The 20,703-nt window shown below is 42.7% G+C and overlaps 1 protein-coding gene across 2 annotated transcripts in view; it reads left to right on the top strand.

Moving 5' to 3' along the window:
• Positions 1-10,937, top strand: part of MTURN (maturin, neural progenitor differentiation regulator homolog) — a 31,801-nt gene extending 20,864 nt beyond the window's left edge. For both annotated transcript variants that reach the window (XM_081534844.1, XM_081534845.1), the window contains exon 3: positions 5,623-10,937. In XM_081534844.1, coding sequence (XP_081390970.1) covers positions 5,623-5,733 — 111 coding nt within the window. In that variant the 3' untranslated portion in view covers positions 5,734-10,937. The remainder of the gene's footprint in view (positions 1-5,622) is intronic.
• Positions 10,938-20,703: the final 9,766 nt, after the last annotated feature.

Genomic DNA, 20,703 nt, shown 5'->3' with positions numbered 1-20,703 from the left:
GGATTCTTCCCAATCTGTTTATACTCCTGTTTCTGATATGTCTTCTTGACTGTTAAAATTTTGGATCCAGTAATTAAATTTATTTTTTTTCCAGTCTGGCTCTTCAATCTATTCTTTTTCCCCCCAGTTTTATTGGGATGTAATTGACATAAAGCATTGTATAAGTTTATGGTGTATAGCATAGTGATTTGACTTATATACATCATGAAAAATAATTATCACAGTAAGTTTCATGAATATCCATCATCTTATTTAGATACAAAATGAAATAGAAAATAAAACCTTTCTCTCTTGTAATGAAAACTCTTAGGATTTACTGTTTTAACAGCTTTCTTATATAGCATGCAGCAATGTTTAATTATATTTACCATGATGTTACATTACATCCCTAGTACTTATTTATTAATAACTTATAACTGAAAGTTTGTACTTTTTGCTTGTCTTCATCCAGTTCTCCCTCCCCACCCCACCCCCACCTCTGGTAACCCAGAAGTTAGACTTATCTACCATAGATGAGATGGAGGCAGAGGTGGGAATGCTAGATTATTACATTTCTGTATGTTGTCCTTTCTTGCTCTTATGCTTTTTTCCTTCTTCTCTGCATGCTTCCAAATTGTACATACTCATAAATGTTGATGCTAACACTGCATATTGAATTTTTTAATGTTTATTACCCAGTTGAAAACACTGAAGCCTCCAGGTATAGAAATAGCATGGACAGCTGGAGGGGAATCTCCTGGGTAGCCTGGTGGTTAGCTCTGCCAAGTCTACAACCTGGTGGCCGGTTTTGAATCCTCCTCTGACGCTTCCTGGGTAACACTGGGAAAATTTACTCAACATCTCTTTGTAAAGGAGAGATAATAATAATACCTACCACATAGGATTATTATGAAGACCAAAGGAATTCATGTACAGAAAGCTGCTTATACCATACCTAGCACAGTAGCCTAACCAATATTAACTCTTATGATTGAATCCAAAGTATGACAGAACTTGTTGGTTCATTGGAATGGAAGCCTGGGAATCAAATGAAGAGGCTGATAGAACTGAGTTTCTTAGTTCTCGTCCTACTTCCTAGGACTGATTAGCCGTGAGGGGGTCTAGAAGCAAGCCCAGCAGAAGAGAGAGGAAGAAGCAGGGGGTGGAGACAGGCTACTCATGCATCATTAGTCCCCTTGAATCACTGAACTGGCTGTGCTTTAAAATGAGAAACAGACAGTCTTTGTAACTAGATGATTCATATGAGGCTCTATGGTTTGCAGACCATGGCCACATTCACTTTCTCATTTAATCTCCATAGTTTCTCTGGAGTAGAGCAGCTGTCCTTTACAGAGAAGGACGCTGAGGCTCAGCAAAGGTGGGGTCCGCTGACCAGAACCCTGGCTTCCAGCTGCCAGGTCCAGTGCCTTTTCCACAGAACCTCTCAGTGAATCTGCAGACCCTTTACTAAGGTACCTGAAATGTCCTGACAGCCATTGAGAGCTACTTCTTTTCTCTCTCTCTCTATAAGGATGGGGGTACATGCATGCCTGCTAAGTTAGTTCAGGCGTGTCTGACACTTTGCAACCTTATGGACTGTAGCCCACCAGGCTCCTCTATCCATGGGATTCTCCAGGCAAGAATACTGGAGTGGGTTACCACGCCTTCCTCCAAGGGATCTTCCCTACCCAGGGATCGAACCTGTGTCTCTTATGTCTCCTGCTTTGGCAGTCGGGTTCTTTACCACTAGCACTCCTTGGAAGCCCAAGGATAGGGATGTTGAGCTCTCAAATTAGCATCTGAATATTTCCTGCCAAAGAGAAGGGCCTCCCAATGTGGCTGATGCTCTGGACCTAGACCTATGTGCTTTGGATTCACACAGAAGATAAGGTGGGAAGCTGGGCAGAGGAGAGGGGAAGGGTTTCACTCCTGGCTTGCTAGAACCTCTTCTACAAGCCAACCTAAGCTGAGGAGAGGGTGGGTGTTAAGGGATACCTACAGTTTGGGTCCATGTGAATTATGTAAATGTATAATGACAAAGGATAATCAATGACATGTAACTTTAGGACAAGATGGCCAATATATAGATGCATGCCTCAGCTGCACTCTCTGTACCTGTGACAGCCATTGCTAACCGAACAGGATCTTCCCCACTGAGCCTCAGAATCGTCCTGAACCCAAGGCTGCAGGCAGCTAGTCAGATTTGCTAACTGGAAAGGAATCCAGTGAGCATTCCTCTTTTAAGGAGCATCCCTTCAGTGCAGTGAGAAGTTACATTTCTTATTGAATTCATGAGTCTTCTTTTAGCATTTAGGTGACTCTGAAGTTCTTGGTCACAGCAACAATGTTTATGTTTTATCAGCTACTTCAATGGTACTGTTCATTTGATATTTTCACCTTGCTGTATCATCCAGCAGCTCTTAAAACTGAACGCCAAAATATTAGTCACCTGTGTTCTTTGTAACCAACCATCTTTTTTCCCCTCCTTGGAGTCCAACTTTACCTTTTATTTCATCCACTAAGATACAGAAGGGAGACAGTGGTAGGAGAAAGGGGCTTCTCCCTTCTCCCCAGCACACGCAAGATAGATGCACACTGTGGAGACAAGATGTGCCCTCTCTGCCCTTCTCCGCAGTCAGCAGTGTCTCTGAGACAGCTGCAGCCTTCTGAGCTCATGTCTGCAGTTGGCCATGGTGCCTTGGCAGACCCCGTGCATCATATGATCCATGATGCCTGGCAGATGATTTTTGTCCCAAGTGTGTTCAGAGGGCTCTCTGAGACCTGTAAAGAGTGTGGTCTGAGAACTTCAGGGTAAAGGTGTTACTTTGGTCAAGACTCTGCTTACCCTTTCCTCCTGGAAGTCTTTGAGAGGGGATGGCAAGGGGGCGGATGGCAGAGTGCTGGGAGGCAGTGCAGAGTCAATGAAATAGTCCATCTTACTTTGTCCTAATGCATTTAGTGTTTGGATCATAGGGCCATTCAGTGAAGTGGCCTGAAAATGGTTGATCCTTGCCTGAAAATGATCAACCAAGGGGCCACATGTGAGAAAGGTTCATCAAGGAGCTGAGGGTTGGCAGCCCTGGATCACAGACAAGGCCAAGATGCCCACAGCCATGGCTTCCTGCCAGCACCAGAGTATTCATCCATATTGAACCAACCCAGCAAGGGGCACTCAAAGTTTCTAACCCAGAACCAGCCAGTGCTTTAAGAAAATGTGTACTGCGTATTTATTGTGAATTTCCCAGATGATAATTATAGAGCATTTGGAAAATACAGAAAGATCAAAAGGAAAAAAATTACCCATAATCACTTTCTTAAAAAACTACTCTTAAAATTTGGGCTTATTTCATTGAAGTCTTTTTTTCTTTGCATTTCTGTATACTTAAAAAAATTTTGTATTTTAATGAAAATGTAATTTTCATCATCTTTTTATACACATGAGAACATTTTTTTAAAATTATTTTTATTTATTTTTGGCTCTGCTGGGTCTTCATTGCTGTGCATGGGCTTTCTCTACTTGCAGTGTGTGGGCTTCTCATTGTGGTGGCTTCTTTTGTGGGACCTGGGCTCTAGAGCACAGGCTCAGTAGTTGTGACCTGTGGACTTAGTTGCCCTGAGGCATGTGGAGTCTTCCCAGACAAGGGATCAAACCAGTGTCCCCTGCACTGGCAGGTGGCTTCTTAATCACTGGACCACCAGGGAAGTCCAGTACATTTTCTCATATCATTAGATTATTCAAAAATATTACTTTAAGTGGATATATAAGATTCCATTTTATGGATGCACCCTAATTTATTTTAACCATCTTGTTGAATGTTTTAGTAGTTTCTGTGTTTTTACACGTGTGTTATGAATAATAGCAGCATGCATTTTTATAGGAGAAAATACAGAGGGGAATAGATATTAACATCTTGATGGGATAGTCAGCACTGTTCATTGTACTGCTGCTGACAGCCCAGATATCTGTGTGTGCATAAATATTATATGTGGATGATACTTAAAATAGAGACTCTCTAGAATCTCTGATAAAACCTACTAGCTGTGTGAGCACCAATCCATTGAACAATTGACATTTCCATCAAATAGGTTTATGAAAAAAATTATAAAGGTAGTTGACTTCCATGAGATATCCATAGCTGCTGTACTGAGTCCTGTTCAGTGCTGTTGAATTTTTTTTATTGAAATATAGTTTATTTACAACATTTTGCTAGTTTCAGGTATGCAGCATAGTATAATGAGTCAATATTTTTATAATTATATTCCATTTAAGTTGTTACATAACAATAGCTATATTCCCCCATGCTATAGAGTATATTCTTGTTGCTTATTGACTTTACACATAGTTGTTTGTATCTCTGAATCCCCTACTCCTGTTTTGCCCCTTTCTCCTTCCCTCTCCCCACTGGTCACCACAAGTTTGTTCTCTATCTATGAGTCTTTTTCTGTTTTGTTATATGCAGTCATATAATTTTTTAGATTCCACATATAAGTGATAACAGAGTATTTGTCTTTCTCTACCTGACTTATTTCACTAAGCATAATACTCTCTAGGTTTATCCATGTTGTTGCAAGTGGCAGAATTTCATTCTTTTTCATGCCTGAGTAATAACTCCAGTATGTGTGTGTGTGTTTGTGTGTGTGTGTCTCACGTCTTCTTTAGCCAGTCATCTGTTGGTGGACATTTAGGTTACTTCCATATCTTGGCTATTGTGAATAATGCTGCTGTAATGCTGCTGTGTGCATTGGGGTACATGTGTCTTTTTGAGTTAGTATTTTTGTTTTCTTCAGATACATACTGAGGAGTGGAATTGCTGGGTCATATGGTAGTTCTGTTTTTAGCTTTTTGAGGAACCTCCATCCTGTTTTCCATAGTGGCTGCACCAATTTACATTCCCACCAACAATGTAGTAGGGTTCCTTTTTCTCCATATCCTGTCCAATATTTGCTATTTATAGACTTTTTGATAACAGCCATTCTGAAATTTGATATTATTGTGGTTTTGATTTTCATTTCTCTCATAATTAGCAGTGTTGAACATCTTTTCATGTGCCTGTTGGCCATCTGTATCTCAGGTCTTCTGCCCATTTTTTGATTGGGTTTTTTTTTTATATTGAGTTGTATGAGCTGTTTATGTATTTTGAATATTAACCCCTTATCAGTCATATCATTTGCAAACATTTCTCCTATTCAGTAGGTTGTCTTTTTGTATTGTCAGTGGTTTCCTTTGCTGTGCAAAAGCTTTTAAGTTCCATTAGGTCCCCCATTAGGTCCCATTTGTTTATTTTTCCTCTTATTTCTTTTACCTTAGGAGATCTAAAAAAATATTGCTACAATTTATGTTAAAGAGTGTTATGCTTATGTTTCCTTCTAGGAGTTTTATGGCTTCTGGTCTTACATTTAGATCTTTACTCCATTTTGAGTTTATTTTTGTATATGATGTGAGAGAATGTTCTAATTTCATTCTTTTACATGGAGCTGTCCAGTTTTCTCAGCACGACTCATTGAAGAGAGTGTCTTTTCTCCATTGTGTATCATTGCCTCTCTTATCATCAGTGCTGTTGAATTTGTATCCACTGCCTTTGGTTGTCTTCCTGCCTTTTGGCCACTTGGCACTCACAGCTGCTTCTCTTCTCTCCCCTGTAGTTACTGGGGCTTCCGGATGCAGATGATGACGCTTTTGAAGAGTACAGTGCAGACGTGGAAGAGGAGGAGCCAGAAGCGGACCACCCCCAGATGGGGGTCAGTCAGCAGTAGACTTCCAAGGGCTCCCGCCTGAGAAGGAGAGTGAGCCCCGTGTACCTAGGGTGGGGTCGTGAGCTCCTGGGTTAGCATTTTGCATTAGCACTTCGAAACAGGACGTCTGACTCCCAGCATCCAAATTAATATGAAATACCTTTTTAATGACCACACAATATCTGGGATGAGCTTTGCTCAGAAGTGACCTGAATTTTACTCCCGTTTCAGTGGGTCTGTATGGAGTTGTCTCGGTAGCCTTTGCCAGTTTGAATTTAGAGTCCATTCTGTGGCTGACTGTTCTCTCTTGAGTTTATGTTGGAGAACTAACATTTGCTGACCCAAATGTCGAGAACTCTGAATGTATTAAGGATATGCGTTGAGTCATCACAGGTGACACTATTGAGGGAAAGCATGGCAGAGAAGAAATGCAGTCTGCACTTTTTATGTACCTTTTAAGTGTGTGTAAGTGGAAGGTTTTGCTTATAAAGCATGAGTTTTAATATCTAGTCATTAAAACTGCCCAAATGCAAATACATGGGCGGAAAAGGAGAATTACTTAATTTTGGATTAAGAGGGTAAGAGAGGCAAAGAAGCCTTTGTTTAAGTGTTCTGCCATTACTCAGTTACCTGGATATAGAGCAACTGGTTCATGGTTAGGTAGAAACATTACTTGCATGTTCAATTATTTTAAAACATGCTGGTTCCAAAGCCACTTTTAAAGTGGAGAATATAAATGGGGTGACATAAATTATTGATTTCTTGAAAATGTTTATAAGCCACCCCCATATGAAATGAAACATTTACCTTCTCTCTTTATAACAAGATGGCAACTTATTAAATTATGAAAACATCCCGAATCCAAGTGCCACTTAAACTTTGAAGCCATAGATGAATTTAAAAGGAAAATAAACCAGGATAAAAAAATTTTTTTAAATATGATGGGATCCTTCTTTACTTCCTTAATTCATCTCTTATTCTTTCAAAAAAAGTCAAGAAAAGGATCCCACTCTATAATTTATTTAAAAATTGTAATCAAGTGCTTTGAAGAACTCAATTGCAATGAAGTCATAGAGTGATATGAAGGTGGGACTTTTTTAATCATGGGTTAGCTTGGTTCAGTGGGGAAGTTTTAATGATCAAAATAGTCAGACAACTCACAGAAACAGCTGTGATAATAACTGGAAACACTGCTTTGGCCACAAACACCGAGTGCGGAAATTCTTTGCAATGCTAACATGGAATTATTTAAAACATTCATTTTTCTTAGACCCTTCTGCATCTCCAGTTTTAATAAAAGATGTGGACTGCCTCTTTTATGACACTTGACAAATCGTAACATCTGGGGTGGAACTGTTGTTAACATGCACACATGTGCCTGTTGGGTTGTCAAAGTTTTAGATTAAGAAAGCAGCGGTAGAGGCCACAGAGCTTACGGGAGTCTTGTATATCTTCCAGGCATGTCGGTGTAAGCTTGATTATCTCAACACTTTCTGTTTAATTGATTGGTGCTGTGAGGAGCGCAGCTGCTCGTGGTTAAAATGGTGTCCTGCAGTTTTAAGTCATCGGGTAAAATAATTTCGTGGTTTCCATCCGTGCTTCAGTGCCCACGTTTTGTCTTGATTTTTTTTTTCTTTCTTGGAAAGACATATTAAAGGTTAACTTGAAGTGAAATGAATTTCCTTCAGAGTAGCCTGTTAACAAAACAGACCTTGAGGTTTCATCCAGTGGGGTGAGCAGACTCCATGCTTTGCTTTCATGCTGTGTTCTGATTGGCTGTGTACCTGAGCACAGGTGGTTGGAATTGCCCCTCCCCATAGGTAGCACCCAGACCCATAAGCTCCATTTTCACACAGTAGGCCGAAAGGATGCCCTCTGCCACCAAAATGAAGACGCTTGACTAGCTTGCTCCATTCAGAGGTAAATTGGAAATTTTGTAGTTCGAGGCTTAAAAATCTAAATTTACATATGTTCAAAAATGGAATGGACATTAATGTAAAATGTATTTTATGAAAAAAGTGTTTAGGCTTTGACCAGATGCATTTTGGTATTATTTTGCAAATGTTCTCTGTTTATAAAAATTGAGCTGAGATAAACTCAGCCGTTCCATGCCGGGGAGAAATCTGGTCTTTGTTCTGCCCCCAAGGGTTGGGGGGAACATCGCTGTGTGTTTCTTATTTTTGTGGCAAAACCCCAAAGAACTTTGTAAATCAGATTGTTTCCTCTAAAGCTTCGCTTTCTCTGATTGTGCGTATCCGCTCCAGTGCACACCGACACACGTGCACACATACACACACCCACCAGTGCTGTGGACTCGCTGTTCGGGTGGCACTAGAGCTTGCTCACTGTGGAGCCTCACCCGGCTGGTCAGGGACGCAGGCAGCCTGTGGTTGTCATGATGGAAGTGGTTCCCTGGCTAGACTCTCACAAACACATAAACACACTGACCGGAGAGGCACTGTGGCACCACGGGAGGAGCAGAGACCCAGGAGTTAGGAGAGAGACCTGGATTTAGTCCTGACTCTGCCGTGACCTTGGGCCAGTCACTTCACTCACCTAAAGCAGGGGGTGTTTGCTTTCTTGCTTGAACCACTGCCCTTCCTTGACTGTCTTATTGTGTGTGTCTATAAAGAGCTATAGTCAAGGAAACTCTTCAAGAAATGCAAAGGAAATACCTTTTAAATCTTGTTTGTGTTGGTCTGTGAGTGTTTGCAGCCCATTGGCCCCGATGCTGAGGGGCTGATGAGATTCTGTTCCTTGGGTGAGAAGGTGAAGGAGGGCCCCCAGGAATGTGGAAAACATACTTATTCCAGTTGGTGTGCTTTGCTGTGCAAGGCAAGGGTTTTCCTGATGCCCTGACAGACTGGGGCTTTGGAAGTAGAATAAGTTTAACTTAACTGAGAAGGGAAATTCACATGAGGAATAGCTGGGAGAGAGTGAAAGATGAGTACTTTGTTGCCATGTCATCCAGGGAGAGAGAAAGAAGTAATAGGAAGTGACTGAGTATGTATGCACAGGCATGTGTGTGAGTGTGGGTGGGTGTGTGAATAGGGGGATGGTTGATTGCTTATTGATCACTGTGGGCTAACTGTGAAGTCATGCCTGCGATAACATTACAAAACCTGGATCCCAGGTTTCAGTGAATCACAGAAACATTTTTCTGATGGTGACACAGTTACTTTCCCTGCCTAATAATCATACTGAAGAGACTTTGGGGAGTCAAAGAGCAGATTCTGGAGGGAGCTGAGACCCCATAGTATGCCTGTCATCACCTTGGAGACCCCTGTGTCCACCCGAGTCTTCCAGGCTCCCAGCAGCACATAGTGCTTTTTTCCCTCATGCCTAAAACATGAAAAGTCTCTTATTTAGGATTCTCCTTGTGTCCTGGTGCCAGAATCAAGGTTTCCAGTGTCTGCAAGTGAAACCTCTATCCTCTTACAGTCAGTGTCCACATAGGAGCAGAAACCTTTCCCCAGCACAAGTACATCTTTAAATACTACTTCTGGTTCATGAGAGCACAAAGTGTTTGGACCCAGGGGAGCTGTGATACTAGAGCATTGTCAGAATTTATATTTTAGAAATCTTGCATATTAAAATGTACAGGTGGGGAAGCTGTGGTATGAACAGACTTGATTTCCCATGGTTTGAGTGAAGACACGTAAGAATAGGCAGGACTTAACCTGTGGTAGGAGGAGATGAGTGAGGTGTTCAACCGAATGACAGAGTTAGGGTCTGACTCTTTAAATAAATAAAGCCAAGAGGCAGTTATTCTGTAAAGTACGAGAGAACTATTTTCCTGCCTATCTCACCAGGAAATATCTCACCAGGGTCCTGCTTTCCTGAAAAGGAACTGCTTGCCTGTTGAGAGGCGAGGCCTGAGTGGGGGAGTGGCTTTGTGGCTTTAAAAATCCACCCCCACTCCAGCCAAGGAGACAGTGGATGTCCTGCCAATTGGTAGAGTTCTGTTCCTCGTTAAGCCACCTGCCAGAGAAACCTGTATTTCCAATGTGCTGTCAGATCTGAGAGGGGCCTCTGATCACCTGGCAGGCAGGAGAACCAAAATTGACCTTGCTGTCAGCTGCAGAGAAGGGTCTGTATAAGAAATGTCCCCGCTGGCCAGAGAGCAGAGCCCACCTCCTCCACCACGCTTCCAGATTGCAGAAAGAGCACAATTGAAACTCAAGTGGATCCCAGATCCTGCTTCCCTCTAGTGAGTGTTAACTCCAAAGAGATGCCATTGCCTGATGGTTTAGTCTTCAGAGTACCAGAGAAGCCTCAAATGTTTTGCATTAAAAATGAATCCTCTTCCATAAAGACACAATCAGTTATCTTGGTAATACCGGGTATGAGGTGAAAGGCTGAAGTCTTCTGGATTTTATGCAGACTAATTCTCAGACTTGCCAGAATGCCAGTAGCCACTGGTATCCGTGGCAACGTGGTGTCTGTGGTAAAATATATTGCTAAAGCTCATGTTCATTGGGCAGGTTGTTAAATAAGGTGTTGTCTTTGATATCTGTACTCACATTTGGATTACAAAAACAGAGGACCCGTGAGCATTTCATGTTGTAGAAAGTCCATTTAAAGCACGGTATGGTTGAATAGGCACAAGTAGTTAAAAGCAGGCGCCAGGCCACACACACATGAACATTTAATTTGCTGAGAACTGTGCGTTCAAGTTGTTCAGTACCACGGAGAAAGCTGACGGTCTGTTCTTTGTAAAAGCTGCCTTTGCCTGTTTTTTCCTTTTGTTTTTGTTTCTTCAGATTCATTTTTTACTTTAAATACCTTCTGATAGCTAGGCAGAGCAGTGCTGTGTATCTCCTCAGCTTTTTAGAGGAGAGAGGAAACCGTCAGTTCTAGGGAAAACCTGAAACCATCTGTGAACTAGTCTTCATTTGTGTAAGAGCAGCGTTGAGCTCTCCGCATAAGAAGAAAAAGCAAGGAATGGTTTGGGGCTTTTGTTTTTTAGGTGAGAAATGTCTCATGCAGGGTGTGTATGCTTTCTTTGCCTTTATATTTCTTTTTGAAGAAATCTCTTGTAAATTACAGAGCTGTGAAATGGGTTGCCAAAAACTGTTGCCCTTCGTTAGATGCTTCAGCAGTGTAAACCCCAAATTGAACCCTGTCTACACCTGCTCCTTTCTCACTCCCCTGCGGGTAAGGAACTCATCCAACGATGTAATTACCATACGCTTGCTATTAAAGAGCCTTCCGATCTCTGGTGACATGTGTCTCTTGTTTACCGTCTCCACCACGTTTGGTCCTAAAGGACACCTTACTTGATCCATAGGGGGACGGGAACTGGGGATCATTGGCCAGCTGTGTGGTTGCTATTGTTGGGGCCTGGCTAGAGTGGGAGTGGGCGAGTGAGGACGTGATTACAACAACCACTAATACGATTCAGATGTTAATAATTGATGTATTTGGAAACATTAATCTATTCTGATGCTGCAGCTGGTGTTTAGTAATTTTCCACTCTTCCTTCGAACCTTAGATTTTTGTTTTCTTGTCCTAATCAGGAATCCATTATGACACCAATTAGAAACCTGTGGTCATTCTGTGATGACAGGACACTATTTCCCACTACTTTCCTCCCACTTGTTATTCAGAAACAGTGGCATTTAAAGAATAAATCTGGAAGTTGGTAATAAGTCCCATTATTTAAGAGCAAGTTTCTTTCCCCAAATGAATAGGTCTCCATAGATTGTTAAATTAGATTTGCGATTGCCTGAAATAGACACACCCTAGAAGCTCATGTGTGTGTTTCAGGAAACTTAATTTGTGCTTCTTCGTTTTAACATGGCTGTTGTCAGAGACTGTACTGAGTGGTGGGCAGTGTGCAAGCTTTCAGACCTCACTTAGTGGCAGTGATGTGGTCTTCCCCAGACAAAGCCTTTCTTACAAGAGAATTCCCTTGATACTGTTAGTTGAGCACTCTCACAGATAGACCTTTTGGTTTTTAATGTTTATTTATTTGGCTGCATCGGATCTTAGTTGTGGGATGTGGGATCTAGTTCCCTGACCAGAGATCAAACCTGGCCTCCTTGCATTGGGAGCGTGGAGTTTTAGCCACAGGATCACAAGGGAAGTCCCTCACAGATAGACTTTTTAAAATGCAAACCTGCTCCTCTATCCAAGTGCAGGACCTAATGTTCCCTTAGCAGAGACTCTTTCTCTACTTGGTTGTCCTAGGACAGGGCTCTAGCCCAGTCTGCTTCCTGACTGGCTGTGTGATCATAGGCTTGTCACCTCCCCTCGCCCCATCTCTGTTTCCTCATCTGTAAAGGTAAGAGTATGGATTCATTTCCAAGTTCCCTCCGGGCACTAGTGTTGTGGGGACATGTCTTGGCTGGTGAGATCAGGGCAGGAGGGAAGCAAAGTTTATAAGGAAAGTGCTTTCTCAGGGAACCAGGGCTAGACGACCAACACTGGCAAAACTATTTCTCCATTTTGAACCCGTGTTTTCTAAGGTCCCTTTTAGAAATAAAGAGTCCAAAAGAGAGGGATTAATAGTTGGAGCAGAGGGGATTTTTAGTAGGGAAACCACTCTGTGATACTGTAATGGTGAATCCATATCATTATAAATCTGTCCAAGCCCATAGAATATACAACACCAAGTGAACTCTGATGTAAATGATGGACTCTGGGTGATAAGGTGTGTCAGTGTAGGCTTCAAATGTATCACTATGTGGGGGGATGTTGAAATGGGAGAAGTGACGCATGTGTGTGGACCGGGGATCAGTGGGAAATCTCTGTCTTCTGCTCATATTTGCTGTGATTCTAAAGCTACTATAAAAAGTAAGCACTAATAAAACAACAAAAAAATAAAGACCCCAGCCAAAATGGTAGATGTGTATTAGCTCCAGTGCTGACATCCCTGGATATTTTCTCCTGCCTTCCTACGTGTCCTTTCTTTTTGTGATCAAGAATACAGGATAGGGGACTTCCCTGGTAGTCCAGTGACTCAGGCTCCATGCTCCCAATGCAGGGGTCCTGGGTTCAGTACCTGGTCAAGGAACTAGATCCCACATACTACCACTAGGAATTCGCTTGCCACAACTAAAAAAAAAAAAAAAAATCCCACATGCCACAAGTAAGGAGCCAATATGCAGCAATGAGGATCGAAGATGCTGTATGCCACACCTAAGACCTGAGGCAGCCAAGTAAATAAATACTAAAAACAGAATAAAAACCTATAACAAGATGGGAAAATTTGGGGTGATTTGCTTAGGGATGTAAAGAATAGTCTTCTTTCCTTTAGAAATGAATCTCATTTTCAAAATAAAGTCAGGCCAAGTGGGACCTCCCAATGTCCCTAGTTTTCATTGTGGATGTAAATGGGTTGAAATAAAATAAGCAAAACCCAGTGTTTGTATCCTGCACCAAAACTTGAGCCAGTGGCCTGGCACATGTGTGCAGGAGGGGCTGGCAGAGAGTGCCCCATCACCACCACCACTGTGCCCTCCTGCTGAACTGGGGTGAGGGGTGATGGGTGAGGAGCAAACATTCCTGTCTCCCTTAGTGAGTCTGGGCACTTGATACTTTGGAAACTCCAGAAATACATCCCCAGATAGCTGGCCCTCTGCTTTTCCTTTTAGTTTCATAGTAGGCAAACACTAACTTTGAAATACTTTCCTGATTTCTAACCTACCTTTTTCCCTTTTCTGGAGCAAAAAGCAATGATGTTCCTAAAAATCTGAGCAGGCTGTAATTAGGCAGCCACAGAATAAAGTCACCATTTCCTATTAGGCAGCATTTAAAGGAGCAGAGAAAATTTCTTGTTTTCCAGGAAAATATGGCAACCATGCAGGATGTAAAAAACAGACTGTAAAACAGTTGGTCCTTTGGGATGCTTTTTAACTGGAAGCCTCTAGAGGTCAGCACCACATAAAGAAAGGGTTTCCTAGTGCTGGCAAGGCTCTCACCCATTTCCTTGTGGAGCCTTTGGGAGAGGCGAGAAAGCAGACCCCCAGCATGGCGCAAAAGGAACGAGCAGCCCAGCTATGCATAGGAGGGAAAGGTGTTGAGTCCCTTCTTTATACATGAACCCTAGCATTTGACCCCAGTTGGTTTTCTTCCTTTCTCATCCATCTTTGTCTGCAGCTCCCCTACCCTCATACGTACACACTGTCAGCTCAATAAACACGACTTATTGACCAATCAATGAAGCATGGCATTTAGCTCCCTATGAGAAGGGCTGGGCAAGTGCCAGAGAGGAGATGGATGGCATATTTCATTTTGTTCTGAGCAAGGTGAAAGACCTCTCCGTGTTCTGAGGTAGCCCAGGCCTTTCTGGTGATCAGCCGGCAGGTTTTGAGAAGCCCTGTTGCTTCCAACCCAACTTCAAGGTGCCGAGGACGGTGCTGGAACCACAGGTCCTAGTAGGTCTCAACTCAGGCTCCCTGAGGGCTGCACAGACCAGGGGTGGGTGGGGAACGATTTGCGCGTCTGTAGGACATCTGGCCAGAAGGTACTTGGGAGCCCCTAAAAACTGGTCGAGGCTCCTGGGAGCCCCAGGAAACAAGATGCAGTAGCAGCATGGAATGTCACAGACCAACAGAGGACAAAGTCAAAACCAGGGCAGCCTTGGGGGTTCTCAGTGGCTCCCAGAGTTGCCCCAGGGTTTCCTTTTAGCTCAAGAAGGAACAGGAAGCCCCTTCCTTCCGTCTCTCTCTGTCTCCCCCTCTGCTCAGGTTTTTTATTGTTTCTACTGCGTTAGGTCTAACCCACATCACGGTCGTGGGATTGACAGCTATCCTTTGCTGGGTGATTTGGCTGAGCTGGGACCCCCACCCTGAGGAGGAAGATTGGTGGAAAGGACAAAAAACATGTCATAAGCATAGTGGAAGCCCCTACTTCCCTGAGAAACATTTTAACAGTGGCTTAACAGCAGTCTCATTACTACCACTAGATCTCAGAATGATGTTCTTTGATTCTGGTGAGTGTGGACAAGGTTTGAGGTTACCTGGCTCCCCAGTGTTGCTGCATCCTTTGTGAGTGTGGAATCGCCCGAGGAGGTTTCTATCTTTTTCCCATCAAGCAAATAGTACTAAATGAATATACCCTAGTCGTGTGCACTGTTACGTGTGATTACGTTTATTTTAACAAACTTTTATAAAGCCCTTTCTAAGTACTAGGCACTGTACTAAGCTCCTTTAGACTCCTACAATCCTTCCAACCTTTTGGTAGATGTTATGATTGATATCCCTCCTTTTTGTAATCTTTCTGTATCTCAAGGTTTGCTTTTTAAAAATTTTATTGAAGTATAGTTGATTTACAATATCATGTTTAATTTCTGCTTATAGCCAAATGACTCAGTTATATACACACACGTATATATGACTCAATGGACATGAGTTTGAGTAAACTCCGGGAGACAGTGAAGGACAGGGAAGCCTGATGTGCTGCAGTCCTTGAGGTCACAAAGAGTCATACCAGACTTAGCAACTAAACAACAACAACAATACACATATAAATTCTTTTTCATATTCTTCTCCATTATGGTTTATCCCAGGATAATAAATGTAGTTCCCTGTGCTGTACCGTAGGACCTTGTTTATTCATTCTGTATATAGTAGTCTGTATCTGCTAATGCCAAACTCCCAATACTTCCCTTTCCCACATGCCCTCAGTAACCCCAGCATCACTGCATACCTCTCAGGTGTGCAGATTGGAAAACACTCCAAAGGCAAATTCATTGACTCTGAATCTCACTTGCTGGTTTGGATGATCTCTGCCATTGTTTCCTCCACTAATGTGGGAAAAGAAAAGCCGGCCCCATCACATTCCCTAGAAATGTTGGTGCCCCAAACCTGCTTTCCCTGCTTCTGAGGTCCCCAGTATCCTACATAATCCCTCATGGTTGGGATCCTGTGGGACCCAGCGAGCATGGGCTCGCTGGCGAGGGGCTCCAGAGAAATGGTGTTGAATCCCAGGAGCCGTGCTTTTCTGTTTTCCAAATGATGCTGGGACCGGACAAAGGAGAGCAGAAAAGCTGAGTCTAAACCAAACCTTTGATCGTCGGAATTCTCCAGGGAGCATGAAACTGCATGGGGTCAGAAAGACAAGGGGACATGTCACATGGCGATGAAGAAAAGAAGGGATTTGTATGTGAGTCTTGATTCCCACATAGCCTTGGGCTTTTCAATCTTGAGTTTCTTCTGCTGAGAAATGGTACAGGCCACTTGGGCTGCAAGGGGCTATAAAAGGACAAACTCTTGAGGAAAATCAACTTTTTTTTTTCTTTTTTTTATAAATTTATTTATTTTAGTTGGGGGCTAATTACTTTACAATATTGTAATAGTTTTTGCCATACATTGACATGAATCAGCCATGGGTTTACATGTGTTCCCCTTCCTGGACCCCCCACCCACCTGCCTCCCCATCCCATCCCTCTGGGTCTTCCCATTGCCCCGGCCCTGAGCCCTTGTCTCATGCATCGAACATGGAATGGTGTTCTGTTTCACATATGATAATATACATGTTTCAATGCTATTCTCCCAGAACGTCCCACCCTCACCTTCTCCCTCAGAGTCCATAAAATTGTTCTATGCATCTGTGTCTCTTATTCTGTCTCGCATATAGGGTTATCATTGCCATCTTTCAAATTCCATATATATGCATTAGTATACTGTATTGTTGTTTTTCTTTCTGGCTTACTACACTCTGTATAATGGGCTCCAGTTTCATCCATCTCAGTAGAACCGATTCAAATGTATTTTTTTAATGGCTGAGTAATATTCCATTGTGTATATGTACCACAGCTTCCTTATCCATTCATCTGCTGATGGACATCTAGGTTGCTTCCATGTCCTGGCTATTGTAAACAGTGCTGCGATGAACATTGGGGTACACGCGTTTCTTTCAATTCTGGTATCCTCGGTGTGTATGCCCAGCAGTGGGATTGCTGGGTCATATGGCAGTTCTATTCCCAGTTTTTTAAGGAATCTCCACACTGTTCTCCATAGTGGCTGTACTAGTTTGCATTCCCACCAACAGTGTAAGAGGGTTCCCTTTTCTCCACACCCTCTCCAGCATTTGTTGCTTGTAGACTTTTGGATAGCAGCCATTCTGACTGGTGTGAAATGATACCTCATTGTGGTTTTGATTTGCATTTCTCTAATAATGAGTGATGTTGAGCATCTTTTCATGTGTTTGTTAGCCATCTGTATGTCTTCTTTAGAGAAATGTCTGTTTAGTTCTTTGGCCCATTTTTTGATTGGGTCGTTTATTTTTCTGGAATTCAGCTGCAGAAGTTGCTTGTATATTTTTGAGATTGTTTGTCTGTTGCTTCATTTGCTATTATTTTCTCCCATTCTGAAGGCTGTCTTTTCACCTTGCTTATAGTTTCCTTTGTTGTGCAAAAGCTTTTAATTTTAATTAGGTCCCATTTGTTTATTTTTGCTTTTATTTCCAATATTCTGGGAGGTGGGTCATGGAGGATCCTGCTGTGATTTATGTCGGAGAGTGTTTTGCCTATGTTTTCCTCTAGGAGTTTTATAGTTTCTGGTCTTACGTTTAGATCTTTAATCCATTTTGAGTTTATTTTTGTGTATGGTGTTAGGAAGTGTTCTAGTTTCATTCTTTTACAAGTGGTTGACCAGTTTTCCCAGCACCACTTGTTAAAGAGATTGTCTTTTGTCCATTGTATATTCTTGCCTCCTTTGTCGAAGATAAGGTGTCCATAGGTGCGTGGGTTTATCTCTGGGCTTTCTATTTTGTTCCATTGATCTATATTTCTATCTTTGTGCCAGTACCATACTGTCTTGATGACTGTGGCTTTGTAGTAGAGCCTGAAGTCAGGCAGGTTGATTCCTCCAGTTCCATTCTTCTTCCTCAAGATTGCTTTGGCTATTCGAGGTTTCTTATATTTCCATACAAATTGTGAGATGATTTGTTCTAGTTCTGTGAAAAATACCATTGGTAGCTTGATAGGGATTGAATTGAATCTATAGATTGCTTTGGGTAGTATACTCATTTTCACTATATTAATTCTTCCGATCCATGAACACGGTATATTTCTCCATCTGTTTGTGTCCTCTTTGATTTCTTTCATCAGTGTTTTATAGTTTTCTATATATAAGTCTTTTGTTTCTTTAGGTAGATATATTCCTAAGTATTTTATTCTTTTTGTTGCAATGGTGAATGGTATTGTTTCCTTAATTTCTCTTTCTGTTTTCTCATTATTGGAGTATAGGAATGCAAGGGATTTCTGTGTGTTAATTTTATATCCTGCAACTTTACTATATTCATTGATTAACTCTAGTAATTTTCTAGTAGAGTCTTTAGGGTTTTTTATGTAGAGGATCATGTCATCTGCAAACAGTGAGAGTTTTACTTCTTCTTTTCCTATCTGTATTCCTTTTATTTCTTTTTCAGCTCTGATTGCTGTGGCCAAAACTTCCAAAACTAATGTAATACACCACATTAACAAATTGAAAGAAAAAAACCATATGGTTATCTCAATAGATGCAGAAAAAGCCTTTGACAAAATTCAGCATCCATTTATGATAAAAACCCTCCAGAAAGCAGGAATAGAAGGAACACATCTCAACATAATAAAAGCTATATATGACAAACCCACAGCAGACATTATCCTCAATGGTGAAAAATTGAAAGCATTTCCCCTAAAGTCAGGAACAAGGCAAGGATGCCCACTTTCACCACTACTATTCAACATAGTTTTGGAAAATCAACTTTAAAACAGGTCTGGAAAATGTCCAGTTTAACAGTTTCTGGCTCCACTAGGCCCTGTTATCAGAAATGGAAATCTAACAACCGAAGGGACACAAACTACACAGCCTCCCCCGATGTTGCTCTGCAATGGGATTTCAGGTTGGACTCACACTTGACCAGGGGCCCCCCTACTGAGGACTTCCCCCCCCACCCCCACCCTCACCGCACCCAGGCCTGGCTTTGCCACCACACCCAACGGGCCTCCACTTCCTCCTCTCCCACCTCACCTGCCAGTGGGCCCTGGATCATTCAAGTGAAAGTGTTAGTCGCTCAGTTGCGTCCAATTCTTGGCCACCCCATAGACTATACCCACCAGGCTCCTCTGTCCATGGGATTTCCCAGGCAAGAATACATGCCCCAATCTGCCACAGCACAGCCTAATTACCTAGCTGCATCCAGCCGTGCCACACACCACTTGCCTCACGTAATCCCACCCTGCAACATGCCTAGCCACTTCGGCTTGTACCTGTACACCCACACACCTACCCAGCTCCCATCAACCCACACAACATATGCCTATAGCCGTTACAGTAACCCTTTCCAAACAACTACCACCTCATCCCAGTCCATCCAGTAGCATGATTATCCACCTAGCCACAACATGCCTGACCAAGCATCTATATATCTCACTCAAAGATGCACTGGAGTGGGTAGCCATTCCCTTCTCCAGAGGATCTTCCTGACCCCAGTGATCGAACCCAGGAATCCCTCAATGCAAGCCAGATCCTTTACTGTCTGAGCCACCAGGGAAGCCCTTTATCATTCAAACTTCATCTAAATTTAACATGGGGATATAATGCAGTCCTTTAGTAGACAACATTACTACTTCAGAAATATGTCCTTCATCTTTGCAAGTGGTCTTAACTCACAGGAAAGTTTGTGCAGGAAAGTGTTATTTATATTGAACCTATTCCATTTCGTAGTTTTCTTTACAGTATGGTTAAAACTGGTGATTTGGGGGACTTCCTGGCATTCAGGGCTTAAGACTATGCTTCCACTGCAGGGGCGTAGGTTTCATCCCTGGTCAGGGAACTAAGATCCCACAAGCCATGCAGCCAAAAAGAAAAAGAAAAGAAAAACAAGCAGCAAAAAGAAATTTGGTGATTTGACAATACTTGGTGATAGAGCTAAACTCGCTAGTTCTCTTGATTTCCTCCTGCCTTCAAAGACTATTGCTGACTCTGGCCAGCTCCCAAATGACTCCTGTAACTGGTTACAAGAAGTGCTTAGTGAGGGAATATGAGTGGCTTGGTGTAAAGCTCTTGTCGTGAAGGAAACACAAACCAGCACACTTCTTGTGGTGAATGAGAAGCATCTTCTCTACCTCCACCTCTAAAGATTTTAAAAAAAGATCTGTTATCCATCAGTGAGCCAGAGCCATCATCCAGCTCAGTGCTAATGAACTCATCCAGCCCAGCCACACAGTCCAGTCCCCTCAGAACTCTGGCCAAACCTTTATTTAATGCACGAAAGCTGACTCCTTGGGGTGCATTTCAAACCTTGCTTTGACCCCACACTCTCTAGCTCTGGAAAAGCATAAACAAAGTTGGCCACATGCTCTTGAAAATTCCATTTGAAAGCTAATGTTGGCGATTCCAGACAAATTTTGACAAGACAACAAACACTGAGTTAGGAATGCTGTTTGCCGCTTGGACCTCCTCTCCCTGGGACAGTCCTGCCTGCTGCCCAGGGAGAGCGTTACAGATGTGGAGTTGGGCAGAGCAGCTGCTGGGAGATACAATGACCTTGGTGTGTTAGTTCATCATCAAGACAATGGCACTTTTGTGGATTTTCTAGAAATAGAACTTTTCATCTGTGCCAGAGTGTGCTATGCTTTGGAGCAGTGATGTCACAAGGAGGCAGAAACTAGGGAACTGATCCTCTTGGCAGGGTGACTAATTCTGTTTCCTAACCTCTGGACATTTACTGATGTCACTCATCTTCCCCAAACCTACCAGCCTGCGGATGAGGAGAGACTCACAGGTACAGACACAGGTTCTCATTTCTCTGGCTCTGATGCTCACTTTAGCGGTTCTCAGCCCTCCTCAGATTCCCCCCAAATATTCTGAGGTTGGCCCCTGGGGTGTCTCATATGTGTCTGACAAGCTCATCTTTGGTGACACCTGGTGTTCTTTCTGGGTGAACTTGCAGCCTTCCCTGCTAATGCTGCAAGACTCCCAAGTGGGAGCTGGCAGGCCAGTGTCCATGGACAGGTCCAGTTGTCCACCAAAGGTGTCCACTTTGCTGCCACCACCT

This window comes from Giraffa tippelskirchi, chromosome 10 (genome assembly GCF_054371585.1).
Source record: "Giraffa tippelskirchi isolate mGirTip1 chromosome 10, T2T-mGirTip1v1.2.pri, whole genome shotgun sequence".
In the NCBI taxonomy this organism is placed as follows: domain Eukaryota; kingdom Metazoa; phylum Chordata; class Mammalia; order Artiodactyla; family Giraffidae; genus Giraffa; species Giraffa tippelskirchi.
The sequence above is the reverse complement of the archived record's forward strand: the minus strand, read 5'-3'. Positions and strand labels throughout refer to the sequence as shown.